This window comes from Abrus precatorius, unplaced genomic scaffold, assembly GCF_003935025.1.
Source record: "Abrus precatorius isolate BTA unplaced genomic scaffold, Abrus_2018 Scaffold7, whole genome shotgun sequence".
Classification (NCBI taxonomy): domain Eukaryota; kingdom Viridiplantae; phylum Streptophyta; class Magnoliopsida; order Fabales; family Fabaceae; genus Abrus; species Abrus precatorius.
In genome coordinates this window covers 37427960-37444513 of record NW_020874417.1, presented here as the reverse complement: position 1 = coordinate 37444513, position 16554 = coordinate 37427960, and the positions used below count along the sequence as shown (strand labels likewise).

Below are 16554 nucleotides of genomic sequence, written 5' to 3'. Positions count from 1 at the left end.
ACTCAACTCAAGTTTTAACATGTGAAAAGTTTAAAAATTTTCTATCATTTTATACTTTATTTTTTATTTCTATCATTCTATTAAGTTGAAAAAACTATATTTGACTTTATTTTTTATTTTTAATATATCTATTTAAGTTCAATAAACTTAAAAAAAACTCACTAAATTTAAATTTTGATTATTTTCTTAAAAATATAAAAAAATGTATTTTTTTTATAAATGCTAATAAGTTTCATAAGGATACTATTAAGTTGAAATTAGAAATATTTTTATTATTTAAATAAAGTAAATATTGTGAAAAAAGAATATTTATTTAGAGGGAGATGAAGGAGTGGAAAAAGCAAAGGTGGGGCAAATGAAAGTGGGGCAATGAGTTAATTGATTGATTTATTGGGATATGCAGACTGAGTGAGAGAGATAGGAAGAAGGAAAGAAGAGAGAATGCCAAAGAGGACGACGCATACATACTCGAGCGAGGATGCGGCTCCTGAGGGTCCACACTCGGATCTGTTTGTTTATTACTGCAAACATTGCGGTTCCCATGTACTCATCACTGGTAATCGATCATATTCATATTCATGCTTATGCTTATCCAATTCCCCTTTTCCTATCTCACAACACGCTCTCTTCCTTCCGAGAGAAGATACCCAATTGCAGAAAATGCCCAAAAGGAAAACCGACAAAGCATACGTACTTGACAAAACCAAACATCTCGCCCGATTCAACATTCACGAGGCTGGCAAAGTTCTCTTGAAACGGTCCCTACTTAACATACTCTTCATCTAATCCCATTCCATACTCACACCCTAAACCTAATATCTATCTATATTATCTCTTGTCAGAGGCGAAGGCAAATTGGAGAAACAATTCCGCATGAATTGTATGGGCTGTGGTCTCTTTGTTTGCTATCGAGCCGAACAAGATTTCCAACTTTCATCTTTGATATATGTCCTTGACGGTGCCCTCAGTACTGTTGCTGCCGAAACCAATCCACAGGTAACGCACCTCTTCTTTTTTCCTTTTCAATCCCCTCTTCTCATTTTTTTCTCTCTTTACTCTTTAGGATGCTCCCGTTCCACCCTGTATTTCCCAGCTTGAAGGAGGACTTGTTCAGGTTGCTATTGAAGTCGAAGATCGTGCTCAACGTTCCGCAATCACCAGTAACTACTAAGATACTTTCATTACATTTATAACTCTCTACTTTTTCGTTTGTTTCTTCAACAAACACACCAGTTATATTATATACGACCACTTTTAGGGATGACATCTGCAAACGGAAACTGCCCACAGTTCTGTTTGTTGATGTTTTGGAATATGGATTGGATCCCGACTTTCAAATAATTCAAGTTAAACATTGTTTCTCCTTTCAAATGCTTTTGAATTCAATCATGGGGTAAAGTGAGACAGTTGAGAATAAAATGTGAATTATACAGTTGCATACCCAAATGTTTTGGTCACCTTCTTAGCACAACAATAGAACATAGAGTTGGGGTTTAATTAGGGATTAATGCATTAGGGTAAATTTTGGGGTAACACCTATTGTAGAAAAGATGGTAAACTCTCGCTTTAAGAAGTTTAGGTGTATGTGGAGAAGACTTGTAGATGCCACAGTAATCAAATGGAGGTTAGTTCAGTAGGTAGAGCCAGAGGGAGGTTGAGAAAATTTATAGGAGAAACAAGAACAATCTAGAAGTTAATATGATTTACTACAAAATATTATGATGTTGTTTGATACATGTGGTTGACCACACCACATGCAATGGGAGGGGCCTGGTGGTTGTTCTTGTTGTATTAGAATGTACAGTTGTAACCTTTTCTACATGTACATAAGGCATATATTTGGTATGAAAATGTCTTATAACTTAATAAAACCATGATGAACCTTGAGTATTAAATTTGTCTTTTGTTTTATTTGTGTCAGGAGTAAATGCTGATGATGTTCGAGTCACTGTTGCTGCTCCTGCTGCTCGTGGAGAGGCTAACAACGAACTTTTGGAATTTATGGGAAAAGTATATTTAAACCCTCCTTGTTTATCTTTTTGCTTTTTGTTGGGGGTGGGCTATGGCTCAACATTAAGGTTGTTGCCTTTTGACTTTGTGGTCTTGGGATCTGGTGGCAAAAACCGCCTCCAGCTCCTTTGTTCATGCGAGCAAGGGTGCCAAGTGCCTACGCAGCATTGTCCCTAAAGTCCACAGTGGTGGAAGTGCGGCACTTCGGATTGGCCTTTCATTTTTTTTTTTTTCTTGCATTGTCATTCTGTCCCTCTGCATAGTCTTTTCCCTCTGGCCAAACACATATATAGCACTTACAACTTTTGAGTCCACATTTTTGACATAGGTTTTGGGCTTGAGATTGAGTCAGATGACTCTTCAGAGAGGATGGAATAACAAGTCAAAGCTTCTTGTGGTGAGTTACATTGCTATCAAGTATACCTTCAAATCAAGCATCTGCATGAATATGAATTTGCGCGTCTTCTTTCTTAATGGTGCTATTTTTCAAGAATCATATTTATGCCAGTGATTAAAAAAAAAGTCTTTCCTCTTCGTCTCCCTATTGTATTAATTTTGACATTTGATGACTGTTTCAGGTGGAGGATTTGACTGCTAGACAAGTTTATGAGAAACTTTTGGAGGCTGTGCAACCTTGATGCTGTCTTTTATTTTTATTATGCATGGTGCCTGCTGTCTGGTTTCTGTGACGTACTGGTGGTTGTGCATTTTCTAGGTTGAATCTCTTTTTTCTGCAAAAATGAGTTTGGGGTTTGAATTTCAGTGTTAATGTTTTTACTTAGATACACATACTGGCATTTGGCTAGATTGTAATTGACAATCTCGCAAGCTATGACCATGTATTTAGTCGATAAATTATATATCGGTGTATTAACACATGATTGGATAGTGGATCAAAATGTACTTAGTTGACAGAGAAAGTATCAAAATCATTTTTAAGTTTCACACATATATCGAATAATTTTCGTTTGGTCACACTCATGATTGACACTGTTTTCAGGCATTTTCAGAGCTTTTTGTAGTATCTGCAACATTTAAAATGACAACTTTGTCTATATCAGGATAAATGCATCACATAGGTCACAAACTACAACTATTTAGGGATATTTAGACTAGCATGCTGTATTTAATTTTATGTTTTCAGTGTAGGCACTTTTTTGTAATTTGTGTTCTCTCTAATCTTGGGTTTATCTGGCCTTCACCGTATGTTATACTGAGTAATTTTTTGCATCGGGCATTAAAATTTCAAGCCTTTTAACATAATAATAATCTTTAACCTGGACTCTCTGGGGAAATATCTTAAGAAGTTCTTAAAGATTTTCATCGGTTAGCCTCTTTGATCTATCAAGTCTAGTTTTCAGTTTCAATGTCCAAATCATCTTCTCATCTTCATTTCGTGAAAAAGATAAAAAATAAAAACGGAGTTCATTTAAAGTTAAAAACTAGTTAACACTGTCTACAAATAAAAACAATTCAAGCAAAGACGTAAGAAAGCTATCTTTCCTTTCAGAAAGGCTTTTTTTTTTTTTTTAACTCCAAGCAATGAGGTCAATTTCAATAGCACCACATTGTTCTAGCTTTCAACTAGATAACTTCTGCTGGTGGACTCCATTAGTAAGGGCTCCAAGTGGATCATTCCATGAATTTACATTTTTTAACTGATTGCGGCCGGTCCTTTTTTTCTTTCTTTCTCTTTGCCGCTCTCGCTTGTCTAAAGAAACACTAACACTCGGGATAACATGGGGCCAAAAAAGAAAGAAAGACTCGAGAAACACTTAAAGAATGAGTGCATTACAAGTTCACTTTCAACAATAACCCATAGTTGCAAATGCAAATTTTCCAAGAAACAATGCATGATCCCTCGAAATGCATTAGAAGAGAATTCTTTTTAGGGGAGGGGGACAGCTCATCAACGAAGTGAAGTATATTTGGAAGCATTTAACCACAAGAACATTGTAACTGTTTGGCTTAGCAATGAAGACAGAAACATCGTAACAGAAACAAGTGTGTGCGACTACGTGAGAAAAAAACCACATTCTGGCAAAACTCTTACGAGATCCTTGTGACAGAACAAAGAACTCAGATCAAAATTCCTGCGAAAGCACCTCTTCCTGATTACCATTTGTCTTTCTTGTCATGGCTATATAAAATCACAAGCAACGTGGTATCTATTTACGTAGGGTTTCTTTTAAGTGTCAAGTGAAAAAAATAAATATATTTAATACCTTAAAAATCTAAATATTAAACGGTTTTAAAGAAAGATATTAACAAGATTTAGGAATATTTTATATTATTTTTCATATAGCCCTTGATGTTGTGGTTAGCCGCAATGGATATATCTTGTTCTGTCAAGTCTTTTTAACAAAATATTTCACATAATTCAACTTCAGTTTTCAATGTTCATTATTTTAAAAAAATAAATAATTGGGGACTAGTGGTTACAAATGAACATACGTCACACAGTTCGTGATGAATTCAATTAAGAAAAATTAAATCCTAGGAAATTAAGAATGATTTTTAAATAACTACATTTGGTATACTGTTATTATACATATTACTTTCTAAATAATGTTATTTATCATTCTATCATTTATATGCCTTTCGTAAATAAATTTTTTGGTAAGTTAAAAAAATAAGAAATAATAATAATAATAATTCAGAACCTTGCTACTGTAATTATTTTTGTTAACATTGATTTTACTGTTTTACTAGCGAGTTTGACGTGCATTGCATGGATATTAATAATAAACATTTTATTATGACTTGGAGAAGCATGTGATTCCTCTATTACTACTGTCTACTGAGGTTGGGGCCTTGTCTGTACGATAAAGATGTCTTTTCCAACAAGACATCCTTCAACATCCTGTGGGCAACCGAACTTTCTCTCAAGGAAAAATCCAACTGAGCAAAGGCGTTGACCAAATTGTCGACGGAAAACTGGGTCAACTGTAAGTGGTTTCTTGCTGTAATCGACAGTCAAACGGATAACCTCTCCATCAGCAGGCCCTGCACCACGCACCAACAATTCCTCGCTCAAGTTTGCAAAAGCCAGTGTTTCCACTTCCCCGTCAAATTTCCCAGATGATACGCGCCATGGTGTACCCCTTGTTCCAGATGCCAGTGTTTCACCCAGCCCACAAGCAATCTCTGCCTCCACACAATTATTATCCTGCTTTGTTGGGCTCACAGTATGTAATACAAATGATAAATCAGGAGAAAGCATTTCTTGGATCAGAACTGCCATTGAAGCTTCCTTCTGAGGCACACCAGCAGCACGACGGCTCAGAACTGCTCTCCGGGTGTACAGTGAAGCCCATACTCGGCTAACTGCATCCCCGAAAACAGTTGGATTGGAAGGACTAACGTTGGGTATTGATTCGTATAGTCCAGCTGCTGACATTCCAGCCAAGTCCTCAACGTTGGCACTGGATCGAACAATTAAACGTGCATTGCTTGAAAATATTTTTGCAATGCTTTCAATCACGTCTTTTGATGGCTTCAGGGAAGAAATCAATTCCTGAAGCTGATGGCATAGCACGTCAAGTTCACCCCCCTCCAGTTTTGCTGTTTCTATCTTATCCAGAATAGATCTGAATGTTTCAGCGGAGTTGCTCTTTTCTAACTCTAATTCCATGGATCCAAATGGCAAAACTGCCCCAGACGGAACTCGAAATGAAGGTGGCACTCCCTGATCACTGTAAACTGTCATTCAAAAATCAGATTTTAGATATATCATTTGCAAGATTACATAGTTGTTGTTAATTATTATATTGAGCATGATATCACCACCGAGTCTAATTCTGATCACCCCACAATAAAATTGCATAAGCATCTTCCAAAATTTATCTTAACGGATTATCAGCAATCATCTTTCAAGATCTCATTGCAATATTGAGATCTTGTCCCTAAAAGTTCTCTAGTATGGTTTAACTTCTTTAAAAGATTCGCCAAAGATAAAGTCTTGAGATGGATAATTTTAAAAATATATATATTGAGCTGGAGCTCTTTCCTAAGGAGTGTTATTAAACCAAGAGAGAGGAAGAGAGATGATGTTTTAGATAGGACATTATGTCAATCCATAAGTAGTACATCATAGAAAGATAAAAACGGCACTACTTGAGTTCAGGTTACTTGTTGCAATAATCATGGTCCGACATGCTAGTTATGCAAAAACTTAGCTTTTATTGAATCTTACCTTTATCAGAAACTGCAGACAATGAAGACAAGCGACCGCATGCAGCAGCCTTTGCACCGGAAGTTTGTGTCTCAGCATCAGGAAGCAAGATAACTCCTCCAGAAGAAGCACCCTTGATATAAATAGAATAATTATTTATTTGAGGTCATTTTTATCGAGAATTAGGACAATGGTAGTTGGATAATTGCTTTCATATAGAAATCATTACTTTGAATAATGAGTTAGACTGAAATGACATATGTGAAATATACAGCATTAACATTTATTTATACTAATAGTTAGGTCCAGTGAAAGTATAGTAACAGTGCAAGCTCAGCCAAGGCTAGTAGACAAATAAACAAATCAAATGCTCTTGATATATAAATCATAACTCATTAGAGTTAGATTGACATGACGCATCTTACAATACCAAGCATTGACACCTATTTATGCAAATAATTAGGTCAAGTACTAGTGTATTCTTACCAGTTCAAGCTTTAGCCCAATGTGACAAGTAGATTACTAGCCTCACAAGATTCCCAACATTAGAATTCTAATATTATAACAATAATAAATTAAAAGCACAGATCATATGTGTAAAGTTAAAGGTTTCTTACATGGAAAATTTTAAAAATCACTCAACCTAAAAGCTTATGTTATTACTTACTAGGTGTGTGATTACAATTGTCTGCTGTCTCAACAGGCTCTGTCGTCACATGAAGGCCCAACTAATTCAATTTGATTATGACAATGGAGCCAGAAGGGATTGACCTCTAGATTATGCAGTTTTGAATGCATCAATACCATGTTAGGGAATTAATCTACCCAAAAGCCAAAGCTATCTAGTGAAATATGAGGAAAAATCTGAAGGATTTAATAAAATAGTTAGAAACGGAAAGTGACTTTGAGATTTAGCAAGTAGTTGCTCTTGTAGTACACCTCAATTATTTATATGCCTGTCTCTTATTCTTTCTCTCTGCCTTTTTATATGCCTTTTCATCTTATTAACAAAACATTTTTATATTTAACATGCCGAACCCATCACCAACATCATTAAAATGCTAGTCCAATTTTTCAACTCGAAATCTCACCACTTCTACTAACATGTAAGTTTATCTCTAAATATCAACTCGGGCAAGAAAAAAAACGAAAATAATTCTATCATTCTCTACCTGATTAAAATTGGAGATTCTACCAGAAGAGAAAGAAGCAATCTCAACTCCAGAGACATTGTCATCAGAAGCACTTTTAATGAAAGAATTGTCATCAGTGTCAACTGAAGAGGTCGACTTCAGATCAACACCAGCAGTGGATGCTTCCAACCTGAAAGGTTAAATTAAAGCAGGAAAGATGAAAATGGATAACATTATAGCATCAGATCTGCTCACAACATCATAGCAAAATATTTTGAAGAAAATATGATGCAGTTTAAAAAATAAGTAATTGTGGACAGGGAAATTGTCTTGACAATATAACCTCACATATGACCCAATCAGCCTTTGTATATCAGCAACTTTTTCATCATCTTCACACGTGACAAAGACAACCTTTTCCTGTAAAACAATAGCTGTATGAATGTCATTGATAAATGTATATATTCAAAACTTCAAAATCATTGATTGGATACTGAAAAGATGACTTGCCTGCCGGGCTCTAACTCCAAGATGAGATAAGTGAGGCAGCTCTTGCTGAAGTATAACTCCCACAATGTTCCTCCCAGCAGCTGTTACCTGCCAGTATAATCAACTTATAAATATTACTATTTAATATTTCCACATAATCTCAAAGAAAGACAAATATATATACCTCTTCATCACCATCAGCTTTGTTTACAACAAGAATAATAGGTCCTTCCACTGGTGATGGTAGTGACCCAGGAACAATTCTTTCAACCTAGGTCAAAGAAATCCAAAGTCATTTTAGTCAAGGATGGGATATCCCTACCGTAGTTTGTTACTTATTTGGTTATTACTTTATTTTAAGGTTTTGCTTGTGTAGAGAGCTATAGATGCCTGTCTTTCCACAAATTGAGGACTTCTGCTTGATTTACTTGTTCTTTTTTTTTTTTCTTTTGATTTTGTGTCCTACACCACTTGTCTCCTTCCTATTAGTACTTAATTGCTTCCAAGGATTCTATCTTGATTGTGAAGTGTGAAGTTTCAGAGGCTCTTGCCCATGATGGGTGATGAGAGTGTGCAGATGGAAATGTTAGCTATGGAGAGAAATGAGTCCTGTCATTACCTTAACACAAATATGCTATAGGCTGCAAGTGGATCTTTGCAATCAAAATAAATCTTGATGGATTTATTACTAAGCTGAAAGCTAGACTGGTTCCCAAAGGCAATATGCACAGACCAGGTGTTGATTACTGAGACATTTTCTCTAGTTGCCAGCCAAACCTTACTTCAATTTGTGAACTTATCTCTCTTGTTGCTTCTCATCATTGTTTTCATCAGCTTAATATCCAAAATACGTTTATTTCTCAATTGCCAGAGTCTAGTTTGGGATGCTTAATGAAGTGGCTGTAATTGGTTGCAATGCAATATTTATGACCATCCTTAAATCTCTGACCAGCATTCTACTAGCTGTAGTGTAAGTGGATTACTTAATGATAAACTACATCGCTTTAAATCCATCTTGCACACCAATTATCATTCAAAGGGGGTTGTTCTCAACTATTCTTTAGTGGCCTCACTGAAGCAACATATTTTAAAATATCTTTGTTGAGATGAATGTAAAAAATATCATATTGTAAATAGGATAACTATGTAATTAGTGAGTCTAGATAATTGTAAATTGTGTAGTTATTAAGACTTATTATTTTAAATAGATAGCCTCACTGTGAATTTAAAACATATGGATTTATCCTATGTCTTCTTGTTTCTCTCCTTCTCAAAATGGTCTCAAGAGTCTGACAAAAGACAACTCTAATCCTGGCATTTTGTAAGTGATATTTATAAATGTAACTTGGTACCTGAACCAATGTTCCTAAAGCAGCTCCTGGAACAAGAACATCCCAACCTTGAGAACCAAGTGTACTTCTAACAGCTTTTAGAAGAAGAGTACATAGTTTTGAAACCTGAAAAATCACACTAAAAATTTACAGTAGAAAAGTTAGACATTATATTAATTATATTTGGTAATGACATCTATAGTCTAGGAAGAAACATGACAAGAAATCACAGATACTGGTGAAACGCTACATATACTATAACGCTGTAACTTTTCTCTTACTAAATAGCGAAAGACAATGTACACAGAAGAAAAATATGAGGGATAATGCATTACATACCCAGCACGAATCTCAGCTTCTGTATATGTCCTGACACTACTTTCAGGTATTCCTAGAGCTTTTCCTAGTATCTGCAACATTTAAAATGACAACTTTGTTTATTTCAAGATAAATGCATCACATCAACTGGGTTTTGAAAATCAAATAGTACCCATTATCACAAGGCATACATCATTTAGCTTTGAAATGGAGGACACAGTATTATCAAGATTTCCAACATCTGAAATGGATTTGTCACAATGTTCTGATTTATTTTTTGTAAAGATTCGGTGTGAAATTTCAAAGATCCTAGTAGGTCACAAACCACAACTATTTAGGGATATTAAGACTAGAATACTGTCTGTTTATTTAATTATATATTTTCAGTGCAGGGACGTTTCGTAATTTTTGTGTTCTCTAATCTTGGTTGTATCTGGGCTTCATTTTATGCCATATAGGTTCAGTAATTTTTTGCACTGGGCATTAGAATTTCGAGCCTTTAACATAATAATAATAATAATCTTTAACCTGAACTTTTTGAGGAAATATCTTAAGAAGTTCTTCAGTATATTCATCTGTTAGCCTCTTTGATCTATCAAGAGTAGCTTTCAGTCTCAATGTCCAAATTGTCTTGCCATCTTCATTTCCTGGAAAAAAAAGGAGTACATTTGAAGTGAAAAATTAGGCAACACTGTCTGCTAGGGTTTTAAAACAATTCAAGGAAACACCTAAGAAAGCTACCTTCCCTTTCAGAAAGGCCTCTTTTGTTCCAGGCAATGAGCTCATTTTCAATAGCACCACATTCTTCTGGCTTCCAACTAGATAACTTAAGCTGATGGACTCCAATAATAAGGGCTCCAAGTGGATCATTCCATGAATTAACATTTTTTGACTCCACATTTGCTGCCAGCCAATGAGCAGCACCCATAACTTCAAGCGCATTGAGAAATCTATTCATATGATTTAAGAAGTTAATGTGCTCTCCAAAGAAAGGTCTTGTTATTTACAAGTAAAATGTAGCTGGAAAAGTTGTCTTCATCAAACAAGTTTTACATAGTTCAACCATACTACATTCTTTTCAAGTGGCAACTAGGCAGCTTAACGTCACTGCATCCCTATATTTTGTAGTTATTTAAAATTGATATGAAATTTCTTATATTTTCCCTTCTAAAGTACTAGATAATTAATATGATTTTTTAAGTTTTAACTAAATTCAAGATCTAATAAACATCTATCTTCATATATTTTGAGTATCATGCATTATATTCTAGTCATATCTAGTGTTGTCTAAGTAGCTAACAAGTACTCCATGTCTTTTGCAAAATGATATATCCTTTACAAATTTCACAAAAAAATTATTCAACATGTGGGCATCTGACAAATGTACAAAGTGTAAATAAGGCAAAAAAAAGTATGCCAAAAACCTGCTTAAAAGAACAAATGAGTAATCCTCAAGCCCAATCTCACAGAGGCGCCACTGTCCCTCCAAAAAAACAAGTATCAAAAGATGTTCCAGCATTTTTTAAATAGCTAACTCAACTCATGCATTTGCAAAATAAATGAATAAATTATTGTCACCTTTTGACGCATAGCTATTGCAGAATCTGGAGCATCATTCCTGAGGCCACTTTCAAGACCCTTTACAATAATTTCTCTCAAAGCATTTACAGATTCCATGGTTTTAATTAAAAAAGTAATTACACGTTCTTCTGCATCAGCAGTTGATTCTGCTGCAGCATCCAAATCCTGGAAAAGTACAAAACATTGTCACTTATCAGTAGATGCCATTATCAGAATGACAGTAAGTACCACAATTGAATGAAATGGATCAATGCAACAGTACTTATTTCACCTTCATGCTGAATCTGATGAGCACAAATTATTCAAGTCAATATTATGCTATATTTATAATTTGTGAAGTATTTATAATATCAACTTCTAAATGTTATTCCATAAAAGAGAGGACAAATGGTTGAGAGAATAGTGCATCATAGAAGAGAGTACGTTGTAATCATAAACCAACCCTATATTATAAATTTGAGTCTTCACTCGAACATTAGATAACCTCTCTATGTACTCTCTTTCTCACACAGTCATGCGCCTTCCCCATTTTGTGACATGTCTTTTGAACTTCTATATCAAATGAATTCAATATTTTTTTTCTCCTTTTTAAAGGAGATATTTACGTTTATTAATTTCTTTCATCTGTACCAAATTTTCTTCAACCAACATTAAGCATACTAAGATATTTGAAAATTACCATTAAAATAATATTACATTAATTAAACATATTTTCAAGTATAGAAAATTTCAAACTTTTGTACTTTGTTTTGTTATAGAAAATTTCAGAGTTATTTATTATAGATTTTTTAATAACAAGAAAATAATTTCTATCAGTTAAGTCAACCATCTCTTAAGTATTTTTTAATTATATAATTTTTCACATTTCACGTATATTTACAAATATCCATGCCTTTGCTCGGGATACTTAATAGTTAGATGCCAATTTTCAAAGACATTTTATTTTTTAATTATGGCTTAGTTTTCCCCCGCCAAAGGATAATGAAGAATCCAACCTTACTCTATTTTTTCCTTTTCTCTTGAGTCCATTATCCTTTTAATTTATCTGTATAAGCATTCACACACACATATGAAAAGAAAGAAAAAAATAAATCCTCCTAAAACAATAAAGCAAAAGAAACCAAAAGAACATTAAGCCAGAAGAGTCCCCAGTTCCATTTAGAACATGAACTGACACGTTTCAGAATTTTATCCACAACCAGACTTGTTCCACTGCACAAATGGATGTAAAACATTAAGGTTTGTATGCACAGCCCTAGTTAGTACATGGCTCAATGAACATAACAAGAAGACAATGATCAGCATAAGGATACTGAAGGAGAGGATTTTTGGAGGAGAAATGATAGGCCTGCCTTCCAAGGCACCAAGGCCCTAACTCCGGGTATATTCAAGAAGGAGCAAGTCAGCCAAAGCCAATATACAAAATAGGGGTTAGTTAGTGTGACATGATGTAAGGAGAGGAAGTAAGAGGAGAGAGAACTGTGGAATGATTGGATTGTTGTAGTAGTGGGGAAGGGGTCACATAAGGGGCATTATGTCATGTTACTGTTATTGGTAAGCCTTAGAGCTTGGGCTTGAAGAGTCCTCGTGTCTGGAAGCACATTGCTCTTTCTCTGTTCATATTTGATTAATAATACAGCATATTTTTCCTGTTCTCCTCCATAGGAATCTAAATTCCTATCAAGAAAATTCAAACATTAACATTCAATCTTAAGCATAACAGACTGATCAGATTACTTCTGCATATAATCAATTTCAATGTCTAAATGTTATTCCATAATTAGTATATTCCAGCATCAGATCAAATCAAGAAACAAAAATGGAAGAGAATCAGAATAAGCAAATCCACCTTTTTGCACTCCAAGAATGAATTAAGTGCTGAAATGCCATTTTCATCCATAGACTCACAAATTGATTCTAGCTGTTCAGCAAGACTGCAACATGACAAAGCCATATGTGAAGCCATAAAAATCATGCTTTTCCAGTAACTAGTAAATATAATTCAAATGATTTGAATATATCCTTTCACTTTAGTATACTACATTCACTCAAAAGTGTATTCCAGTTGCATTACATGACAGAATGAAAGAGATGGCAAGCCTTGGTACAAAAAGGTTGCTGTCTTGTGACCTTGGTAGTCACAGCCTACAGGTTCTAGTCCTGGAAGCAGCCTTGCTACATGTATTATTGGAGATTAATGCATCAGGCCACCATTTTTATGGAAGCCTTCACAAGAAGTTGCTTCCAATGGGATTGAAATATGAGATGGGACATCCAAACTGGAGAAAGTATTACAGTGTTCAACCAGTTGATTTCCAACTTAAGGAAATATACGATTACTTCAAAGTGCAGATTTATTTGTCGTCCACACAAATGCATAAAGTTTCATCACTAGTCTATTAGTTATCAGTCTATTTGTGTATTTAAGTGATGGGACTGTGATCACGTAGAAAGTTCTCAGGAGAAAACAACATGATGTTTAAATTAAATTATAATAATAACATATATAATAATAAGAGAAATCAATGTGAAGAAGAAACAAAAAATAAATCTTCATTTATATTAGATTACAAGTGATAATGACTCAAGTTTGATATATTCATGTCAAACCTGCCAGCATTGAAGAAGTCTTTGAGTTCTTGATGAAATATCTTGAACTGCTCAACAAACGCTTCACTATATTCTCCAGGATTCTTCGTGATTTTAGCAAGCATAGCTTCTGTAGCAACCAAATCTTCAGGACCAGCATTTCGGTGAAGCTTGTTTTGTATTGTATGCTTAATTTGTAACTGGAGAATAAACAATATATAAAACAGTTGGCCTATCACTAACATTGAACTATAATGAGAAATCATACTTCAAGTACTTTGAGGAAAACAACCTTAACATCACGTGGAATGTCATTTCGATGAGCAATATCTCTAATTCGAGTGAGCGGAACAGATGCAGTGAATTCTGCCTTGAAAGATGGCAAACATGGATGAATCTTACGAATGACTAGAACTTCCTGTATGTCAATGAATTTATCATATACGAAAGAAGTAAGGCACAAACTTCATTGGACCACAAGATACGAAAAATGGCAAATGAAAAGAAATGTTATATTGACAACGCTGTTGAAATGAAATTCTTGGACAGTAAGCAAGAAATGTAGGTCAAACATTAAAGTATAGTTAAGATAATTATTTAAGTATGAACAACTGTTACAAAAAAAAAAAGAAAGAATAGGAACACATTAAGAAGATGTCAATATGAAGCTAATTGACTACATTTGAAGTGAACTATACAATCATAAGCCAAACCTGAAACAAGGCCAAAATACTGTCACCTACATAAACTACCAAGGTATTCCCATATCAAAATCCATTGTTATTAATGGTAGAAGGGAAAAGGAAAGGACAGCAGAATTTGTTTGAGCTGAAATTCAATTTGTTTAGGCACTAAATAAGTATTTATACATCACCTGTGGAGATATATCCTTCCGATTCGTATGCCGCTCTAACTCTCGAAATATAAGCCTAGAAATCTCAGCATGTCTATTGGGGCGGTGGTGACCTCCATCTTCAAAACAAGCTATTTGCCCTGTGTTTATCCACTGCACAAGATTATCTAACAAGGCATCAGAACATATAAGATAAGCATAGATGAATCGATATGAATAACGAGAAAGACAGAGCAAGACCTTGAGATAGATAGCAGAGTATATGAGAGCCTCCAATCGATCTTCCCCTTGTAGACTTCCAACTATAATATCACGTACGATATCCAGCTTTGAAGCGAGAAATATAGAAGTTAATACGTTGATTTTAAAAAAGAAAGCTATTGAGAGCTACTGGTTTTTAAATTTTACAGGACGAGACAGGTTTACAGATTGAATATAAAGGTATACAATGGGATCCAAATGATATAATAAGAATATGTGTATGAGTTGAATAAGCAGAAACTTGTGACGAAAGGGAATATTATGAAGTGGCAGTGCGGTACCTTTCTCCACCAATTCCTTGCGTTTTGATCAGCTTGAACCAACTTGAGGGGCAAGCCTTGAAGACCTGAAGTGTCCCATTTCCTTTCTTTTTCATGTTGGCGATGCTCGTTGGATTGCATGAAAGGAACAGATTTACCTTGCCACTGTTCAACAAAGGGACTTGGCTCTGCTTCAGAAAGAGGAGCAGCACCTTCCTCTGACTCCTCATTATCTGCTTCCACTTGGGCTTCATCCAAAGGCTGTAGCTCCAAATTCTCGTCCGTTGCATTCCATGTAGCAACGGTGGCAAAATGACCTGCCTCCGGCAACTTCAACACTCTGTTTTCGCCAGCTTCCCACACTAAACTCTTGTCCTTGCTCACAACCACGAATTTAAACTCAATTTGATCGCTCTCTTTTAATTCCAAGTCGCACACCCATCCATTTTGCGTCCAATTAAGGGGGACGTTTTTGGTCCAGGATCCTAATTGTTTAGTTGATCCTCGAACCACGACATGATCGCCAAATTCAACTTGGTGATCCAGTCGAACATGCAGCCGAAGTTTGCGTTTCATGGACTTGGACATGCGATTCTTGTTTCCGTCTTCTTCCTCGTCTTCTTCTTGGCTGACATTGACAACAGCGATCGCATTGGAGTTAAGAATATAAAGTATGAAGCCTTAGCAGGAACAATTGTATAGCAACTGCATTAATCAATAAATAAAAACAGTAACAGAATGAGAGAAAGAGAGAGAAACCTAATTTGTTGGGTTTGGGGAGAGGAGACAGCGGAGAGTAGCGGAAGAGTGTTAGGGGATGGGAGACGAAGAGAGGGACGAAGAGGAGTGGATGGAAGGAAGAATCTGAAATGCTTATTGTGGTTTCTGTTCGGAGAAGAAGAGGGATGAAGGATGGGCTTATGGCAGTGCAAGAGGCGCAGAGAATCCATTGTTTCTGGAATAGAATAGAACGTCACAGAATCGGTCGATGATGAATCCTTACAGCATTACATGAGATCTAGCTCTGGGATTTTGGAGTGTGAATGTAGCCAACTTCGTCTTCTTTCCACACACGTGGACGTGGATTACAATTCAACGGCTCAACACATTCATGCATCCATAATCTTTGCTCTTATCCATTATTATCAATTTATAGGTTAATGAATTGGTTCACAAAACAATATTTTAAATTTTAAAAGATTATTTTTTAAGGCTCTTGTTTAATTGCAGATTATGCAAACTTACTTTATATAGATCCCTTAAACTACGGGATTATACAACTCCATAATTGGTATGGTAAATGTGATGCTACAAAATTGGCAAACATGATGAATCTTACGGATGACTAGAACTTGCTGTGTGTCAATGAAATTATGGTAAACGAATCAAGTAAGTCACAATCTTTATCAGACACTTTTGAAACAATTTCCAATTGTTGGACAACTAAAGTACATGGCTCAGCTTAAGAAAATAAGGCCAAAATACTGTCACCTTCGTAACTATGTCAAACATCACTGTTAAAAGTAATAATAAATCACGAGGGGCAGTGGTCACC

The 16554-nt window shown here is 35.3% G+C and overlaps 2 protein-coding genes across 6 annotated transcripts; one reads left to right on the top strand and one right to left on the bottom strand.

The window, feature by feature from the left end:
- The first annotated feature begins 363 nt into the window (after positions 1-363).
- LOC113872554 (UPF0235 protein At5g63440) lies at positions 364-2983 on the top strand. Of its 3 annotated transcripts, XM_027510189.1 has the most exons (7): positions 364-556; positions 644-758; positions 843-996; positions 1064-1160; positions 1922-2010; positions 2339-2407; positions 2589-2983. In XM_027510189.1, exons 1-7 carry the CDS (start codon positions 442-444, stop codon positions 2646-2648), a joined length of 699 nt encoding a protein of 232 aa, XP_027365990.1. In that variant the 5' UTR covers positions 364-441; the 3' UTR covers positions 2649-2983. The 3 variants fall into 3 exon arrangements, 2 of the variants coding, with proteins under 2 accessions (XP_027365990.1, XP_027365989.1); XM_027510188.1 differs by having other exon boundaries at positions 367-758; positions 2589-2981; XR_003505888.1 differs by having other exon boundaries at positions 420-556; positions 1922-2407; positions 2589-2658.
- A 1646-nt stretch (positions 2984-4629) lies between these two features.
- On the bottom strand, positions 4630-16166 carry LOC113873636 (phosphoglucan, water dikinase, chloroplastic). Of its 3 annotated transcripts, none has more exons than XM_027511844.1 (19): positions 15759-16166; positions 15021-15627; positions 14719-14805; positions 14500-14631; positions 13918-14043; positions 13647-13825; positions 12886-12970; positions 11034-11201; positions 10880-10932; positions 10197-10405; positions 9984-10102; positions 9477-9547; positions 9159-9276; positions 7991-8077; positions 7828-7914; positions 7661-7737; positions 7357-7507; positions 6206-6317; positions 4630-5712 (listed from the first exon to the last, which is right to left on the bottom strand). In XM_027511844.1, the coding sequence occupies exons 1-19, from the start codon at positions 15947-15949 to the stop codon at positions 4808-4810; spliced, it is 3564 nt and encodes a 1187-aa protein (XP_027367645.1). In that variant the 5' UTR covers positions 15950-16166; the 3' UTR covers positions 4630-4807. The 3 variants fall into 3 exon arrangements, with proteins under 3 accessions (XP_027367645.1, XP_027367647.1, XP_027367646.1); XM_027511846.1 differs by having other exon boundaries at positions 4648-5712; positions 16003-16120; XM_027511845.1 differs by lacking the exon at positions 7991-8077 and having other exon boundaries at positions 4648-5712; positions 15759-16120.
- Between the last annotated feature and the right edge of the window lie 388 nt (positions 16167-16554).